The 7,702-nt window shown below is 35.1% G+C and overlaps 1 protein-coding gene across 1 annotated transcript; it reads right to left on the bottom strand.

Annotated features, from left to right (window-relative positions):
• Positions 1–349: 349 nt before the first annotated feature.
• On the bottom strand, positions 350–2,058 carry LOC117315231. Its single transcript, XM_033869377.1, has 2 exons — positions 1,285–2,058; positions 350–427 (listed from the first exon to the last, which is right to left on the bottom strand). The coding sequence occupies exons 1-2, from the start codon at positions 2,056–2,058 to the stop codon at positions 350–352; spliced, it is 852 nt and encodes a 283-aa protein (XP_033725268.1).
• Positions 2,059–7,702: the final 5,644 nt, after the last annotated feature.

Here is a 7,702-nt window from a genome sequence, read left to right as displayed (position 1 = left end):
TCATTTTGATCTTTAAAGTAATTTTAAGAATATTTTTCTTCAAATACTTCTCTATAGAATGCCATAATGTTGTGTTGCAGGAGATTTTAAATCAATTAAGTCCGATAGTACACATTCAAAATTGTCGAAAATTGTAAAGAAAAGCAGTAGAGAAGCATTGCTTTGCATCATACATTACATACGCTCTGGGTTAATTTCGTTGACACAAAAAAGAGTGGCTTCTTTGTCAAAAGAAAATAACGAAGAAGGAAAACTTGGACTGTGATAGAGATATCGACCGCGATTTTTTTCCAAATGCGTTCATTTATACTTTCAAGGTATTTTGATTTTAAAATCAGTTTTGCTGTAGTCAGTAGTCGGCATTTGTCACAGCAACTGTGATAATGGGACAAAGCCCTTGAACCATATCGGGAAGTGGTGATACTGTCTAAAATTAGAAAATAATCAATTGTGAAACTGAGCTTATCACGGATATTATTCCGCTGAGTGAAATACTAATGTTTACAGTCTACAGGAAACCATCTAAAAAGGCAGATATTTAGTAGTTACCATACCGTGAATGTTTGTGATTCTATTCGTAGCACAAAATGACGTCGTTTTGGCATTGTTGACGTCACATCCGGTATGACGTCACATCCTATTTTGAGTATTATAATGCTAGGTGATACCAGGAGTATTTATAGTGAATACAGAATACAGGTATGATTTTATATCTTGATCTGTATTTCTATATACGCGCATAAATCTAATTGACAGTATATGAGGGAACAAAAGCACAAGTATATTATACCATACTTAAAGTGATATATACAACTTGACATTTCATCAAATTATGTTCTTATTCTTTGTCACAATCTACAGTATTCCCTTCAGTAAACAATTCCGTCAATTGGTTCAATACATGTTTCACAGTTTATAACTTTCTAGTAAAAAAACCTTTCTATAAGGCCACGTTTTGCCCTAATAAAATCAGTTCAAAGACTTGAAACTTAAACTTTCAATATTTTTTTTTCGAGAATTAATCAACATTAAGTATAAAATCATTCACAAACAAATAATAAATCTACTTACTTTCTATTTTATATTCTAAATTTTCGCAGCAGATTGGCGCGTTTTCCTGCAAAATAATATATTCAGCATGATTATCAATTAGGTGGTTTTGTATGAACGAGGATTGAAGTACTGAAAACCATAGACACTGATGTTTAATGCAGACGACGGTACATATCTACGGATACTTCACTTTACTTCTATGAAGGTTACGTAAATATTTAAGATACTTACATTGTAAGGTGCTGGTATAAGGTTCATCACCGAGAGTTTAAAGGCATTCACCACAAGTAGATGACCTCCGAATGATTTTTTGAAATTATTGTGGATGTTCAGCAGTCCAGCATCAACAGCAACAGACTTATAACTCCATTCTGAATTCAGTATCGGGCTCCAACCGGAAGTAGACAGGAGAGTTCCGTTGAAGATGATCAAACCGATATCATTTGTTTTAGCGTACAATATTACTGAACTAACATGAGCACCGACATTAGTGTTAGGTACATATACTGTGTAATGACTTGCAAAAATGCTCGTTGGGAAAGGGAAAAACATTCCAGGATTGTCCTTAATTCTGATATGTGCCACTACAATTTTGAAATTCGAATGTATGGCATACCCACCACATGTTAATGGGTCTTCAACGTAATCGAAAGCTTTAGCCAAGTTAAATGTCTTATGTGTACAACTATCGACATCAACAATAGTATTATCCTCTGTGGCGACGATTTTGACAATATCCTGGAAATTTGGTGATTCTGTACCGGCCAGTATGTATTCATATCCCCAAGCCTGAGTTGGGGGTAGAGCACTCACGATATGGTCCTCTTTTCCATCATTTGCTAGCATTGTCTGATTTGCCCCTGCAAAACATGCCACTGTGTTGTTGGATTTAACTACCACAGCTGTAAGATCAGAACTGGACTGAATTTGATAAACTTCATGCGCTTGAAGATCGACAAGAAGATTCCTATCCGGTCCATACGTGTATAAATTCCCATTTTCCATGATTAGGTCAACATTGTATGGAAAGTATATGGCTACAGATGTATTGTTGTCCAGTTGCCACAACAGCTACCTGACATGCCAGGGTTGCATTACAGGATGTCACCACTAGATATTCCGTACTCAACAGATGAGTCGGTCGAACCAAAAATGAATCGGTGGATGATTTTATTATGTTGATCCCTTCCACTGCAATGCTTCCGTTACTTTGTATATAAATGCCTTTGTCTTGAATCCCGTACCCAAGCACGTGGCACAACTCTGCTGGGCAAAAAAGTATGTCGGCTTCACCGGGAAGCAGGATGACGGAGGAGTTGAGCCGGGGTGTAGACACGTGTACGATATCACTGGTAGGATTGATAACAATGATTGAAGTGTCGTCACGGGTAAACGACATGGCATCATTTTCCATAAAGCATAGGACGAAGCTGTAGTCACCATGCAATGGTATTACTGTAAAAGAAAATGCCACAAATATATGTGTTTCTCTTAAAAAGAGTATAGAATATGATAACATTAGATACTTAAGACATATCAGACTTGCTATGGCATATGTCTGTAGAAGACAATGTCATAAATATGTGTGTTTATCTTAAAAAGGGAATATAATTGGCCAATATTAGATACATAAGGAACATCATACTAGCTATGGCATATGCCTGAAAAATACAATGAATCAAGGAAGTGTTTCTCTTGAAAAAGACCATTAAATTGGTCAATATTAGAAACTTAAGGCACATCATAATGGCTAAAGCATAAGACTGTTGAAGCCAATGCCATAAATATGTGTGTTTCTCTTGAAAAAAACAACATAGAATTGGCATATATTATATATTCAATGAATGGCACACTAACTGTGTCATGTAACAAAACATTGAAATTTTTCTTTCTGTAAAACCTTGCCAACACGCAAAATAGAATATGATCTAACCGATGTGTATATTTGGCTGATTTTTAGGTAGAAATGGTACACCATTGCTGCTTCAAATTAAAAAAACAGTATTTGCATAGCACATACATAGTGTTTTCCGTATCAATTAACGTGACCTATTTCTAGCTGTAATAAATTATATTCTTGTAGAGTTCTCTTTTCACTTTCGATTGTAATAAATATCTTCAAGGACCAAATGTAAACAAAAGGAACTCCATACTGCCAACTATTTAACAAGCGATATTACTCATTGAATTAATTAAGTAATCAATGATTACTGGAAAAAAGAGTATTCAAGTAGTGAAAAAACTATAATGAAAGGGAAACTAAGGAAACGTATATGGAATGGAGGCAATGGATGTAATACGTTCAGAAAAAAACAATGCATACTATATTTAAACAGTTCATGTTAGCTCCATAACGCTGAAAACAAACTCCGTTAGTGCAAAACAGGGAGGACGAAATATTTAGAATTGGACATACGTACCGTGAACGACAACACATACGAATTGCAGCCACAAGTTCCAAAATAGGAAGCTGTCGTTAAACAGGGACATGTTGGTACAAACATCAACAAAATAAATGCTTACATTACACCGCAGAATAAATTAATAACTTCACAGTTCAGAAAATAAATCCGGAGCACTCATACACAAATAGTTAAGTGTCTTCTTTATGAGTTGTGCAGGAAATCAAAGGATGCTGACATGTTTTCGACATATTTTCTTAAGTCTTCTTTTCGTTCTCAAGGTGAGTAGGCAGTGCCAATCAAAATCTGCTGCTGCTGCTGCTTAAAGCTACGCCCTGCTGCGTCACGGACGATCTATCAAGATATAGTGTCGGACTGACAGCTGTCTTTGAATGCTGATATGATGTATCACGCTGAAATATAGAGAACGACCTTACCATATAACAGTTTAAGATCCATGAGATTGTGTCTAGCTTTTATTTCCACTATAGATATCAATCAACGGTTCTTTTTAAAGATATAACAGGTAATTGAAATCGATTTCATTTGATGTAAGATTTCACAAGAGATAATTTGCTGACATGAAAGAAAACCCTTGTGGGATTCCAGGAAATGATATTGCGTCCGACACTTACAGACTTGTCGGATATGTGACCTTAACTGACACCTGGTCATCTTTATATTGCCTTCTGATGTGTCATCATCAGCATATTATTAACCCTTAAAATCGTCTTCCCTGTTAATCCTGAATGGGAATATATTGACATCTGCGATTTCTGTTGTCGATCAGAAATAACAAAAACAAAACAATCGATTCAGTTAAAGCACTAGACATTTAGATAGTTACAATTGATATATGGGATTCTTAGGTAAATTTGTACAAAGAAACTATCTAAATAGCTAAATACAACTGCAGAATATTTCGTATTATAAAATATTTTGTGTTCAATGTCTGGAACAAGTATCGCTGAATAATAAACATGCATGTTATTTAATCGTAAATAATCTGCTCATAATAATGATATCATGTTACCAGTATGATAACCGAGATAGTGACAATTGAATGATCGGCTATATCGAATAGTACCGAGCACGACTTGTCTAATACCGAACAAACTAAATAAAATATTTTCAATGAGAGCATGTTTGTGACCATACAACTCGCCTCGCCTAATATACCAGTCGACAAGTGTAAATGAATCGATTTTAAGAGATATAATTTTTATTTTTTATTTTTTTTTTAATTTTTAAATTATATCCTTATACTAATTAAATGATGATTAACCACAATTTTGTATTCCATTTATTGATACTTGAAACAATTTTTCGGTCAATTTCCCTGTAGAATTATTCGTATGTCAAAATACGCTTTCGGTAATGATGGAATTTCATCTAGATGCCATCAGTTCTTGTTAAATCTTACCTGAAATTTGCATGATAATTCATATTGTTTGTTTTTCCAAACTATTCCTGTAATTCTGTGGTGTCTTCTGCGAAAATCCAATATCTAGATATTCATCCTTCATCTTTTCATCATTCCCGCTTCTTAACACTACAAATGATGTAGTGCAGAGAGACGCCTCCTAAATAAGTCTTTCTTCCAAAACGCTAGATCTGGTACTGGATATAATGCACGGGTTTAAGACTTTAACAAGCTTCAGCTACGCGACGTTCCATAAAGAAGTCTATTATAACACGGAATATTCAACTAAGTCTACAGTTCCAGTAGATTTCAAGTTAAGAAATAAACAGCTGCTAGTGCTCACAATAGTATTCCCCATCTTTCATGAAGTCTTCTATACTTGTGTCACTCTCACACTGTATTTAAGATCCTCAAGATTTGTGTGTTCAGATGTTACAAATAATGATACGCGTAAAGAAAGCTAAATACAAACTGATAATTAAACTCCTTTAGACAAGAAACGTACAAAGTTCTTTAGGTGCCCGGACCTTAAGATAAATCTGAAGTAAATGTGGGTGTGTTTTATTATGTTAAAGGTTAGTTCTGATAGCTTTTGAAGTTGTACACTTTAATAAGCTGACCCCTGACCTCTGCATTCATACCTACGCATGCGTGCATCAATGTACATCCGGTGTTCTTGCCCTGATATGAACATCGTCGCCATAGAAACTGTTAACCGCTAAAAAGCAAATATCCGATTTATTCGCTGTAATGATTCCAACTCACGCGTGGCCAGCCTGCTGAATTTCTACTCTAAAGACTGCATATATGAACAGATACATTATACATTCATGTTAACAAGTGTAGTATTGTGTGGTGGGGATTTGAGAGCACGCCCCTCACGCTTTCGTATGTCCGTTATGAGTACAGAAAGGTACAAGTTGTAATAATCGATTTTTTACTAACAAACGCGCAAGTCTGTTTAAATCAATACAGTCCATGTTGAAATGATCTCAAATGTTTTATTTCATGAGATACATACAGTCAAACTTCGATGTTTCGAAGTTCAAGGGACTAACAGAAAAACTTCGAAACAGCGGGACTTCGAATTATTCATGGTTGACAATAGATCGATGTTTTCTTGATAATGACCATATCTGTTAACGTTACATGTCCTCAGTGTCTTCGTGTTGATCGTCGCCTGTCAGGCTCACATCGAAAAGTTTAGTTAATGTATACCTCAAACACAACAAAATAAAAATTCTTTTCATTAATTATACCTAAGCATTTTATTAATTAAACAAAATATGTATTGGTTACAAAACACTTATATCACGTTTAACAGATAAAGCAAAAGAAGTACAATGCACACTTACGTAAGTCGTTAGGCTTTTCTGCTAAAGACACGTGCGTTTACGTTATGTGCATATAAAATACGGAATGCCGATCGGTTGGAGAATGCGTGATTGAATGACAAATAATCGATTTACATGGATATGTATGTATAAGTTTGAAACGTGACACTTTGAATATGAGTGAAGCCATCGCTAACTGTTTGTGTTTAAAATTGGTCCGGTTGTTTTACAGTTCCGTAAAATTTACTCAACGACCGCTGATTTCAATGGCGGCGGAGATTATCAGAGGCGACTACCGAAATGTTTTACCGGAGTGATTAAATGTCATGGCTTCTAAATACACCTTTTATCTGGGGGAGAGGTGTGAAATCTTGCCGCAGGGGTCACGACAAACACCTCTCCAGTGGTCAGTACAGGTGAATTTTTTGTTCTAATCATGAGATGTCAATTACCTATAATATCATAGCTAACGGTCACGAAAAAAGTTCGATACATCGAAAACTTCGATTTCTAAAAATTCGAATCATACATAGTTTCGTTAGTAGTGTTAGATAGTGAGAAAATTCGGAACCAAGCAAAAAGTTCGATACAGCGAGAAATTCGAATCAACGAAGTTCGAATCATCGAGGTTTGACTGTATATATATGTGTCTGATGTGCCTGGTGATGCCTTTGTTATAACTCTGGTCTTCTTTTTGTAAACGTGCCATGTCATTGGTTTGACCTAGTTGTACATGACGGGAGTCGTCGATGAGCAGAAGATGCTTACTCTTACAGAACATCTAGTCTTATTTACGATGCTTGTAATAAACAGTCGCCATGATGAAAATATCTTCATATTTCTTTTATTTTCCCCTTTTTTTTATTATTATTTGAGGTTACAAAAGATGTTTGCATACTGGTCTTTCTATTTTTATTCTATTTTTTTCCAAAAAACTGAAACTGAAACCTAGCTTCTAACTCAAACACATACTTCAGAATATCATGTTTAATAAAAACAGCTTTACCGGTAATGGCCCAAACAGAACAAACGTATCGATTCGCCTGCCTCTTAGTGATTTCTAAGACAAGCATGTCGACAGCCACTGCGAAACAGCACTTACTTTAACTGCTTATCGTTAGATTTCTGTCACCTCGATAAGCATGGACGGACGGGAAATGTCTGCTGATATATTTAATTGCTTAAGCAAGATTCCTTTTTAAATTGGTTTCTCTTGTAACGGATAATACTTCTTTTTAGTAATTCAAGACAATGGAAGTTGTATACACGTTAAAACGTTACCACAAACAAGGGCGATTTGTTGTTTTGTTTTGTTTTTATTCACAATGCTTGTAATAATATCTTTGATTTTAATCAATTGTATCGTCACATATGTCTTGTGAATCGTCATGAATGTTACACACTATGGTACACTGAAATACTCTCGAGAGTAAAAACTGTTTCAAATAAATAGCAATGCATATAATATATTAACAATATTTTTTTATTTA

This window comes from Pecten maximus, chromosome 17, assembly GCF_902652985.1.
Source record: "Pecten maximus chromosome 17, xPecMax1.1, whole genome shotgun sequence".
In the NCBI taxonomy this organism is placed as follows: domain Eukaryota; kingdom Metazoa; phylum Mollusca; class Bivalvia; order Pectinida; family Pectinidae; genus Pecten; species Pecten maximus.
The sequence above is the reverse complement of the archived record's forward strand: the minus strand, read 5'-3'. Positions and strand labels throughout refer to the sequence as shown.

Coding starts and splice junctions, on each gene's coding strand:
- LOC117315231 (XM_033869377.1), bottom strand. CDS start 2,058: ATGGAAAATGGGAATTTATACACGTATGGACCGGATAGGAATCTTCTT. Junction 428..1,284: donor TTATACCAGCACCTTACAAT/GTAAGTATCTTA, acceptor TTCTAATTTTAG/ACAGTATCACCACTTCCCGA.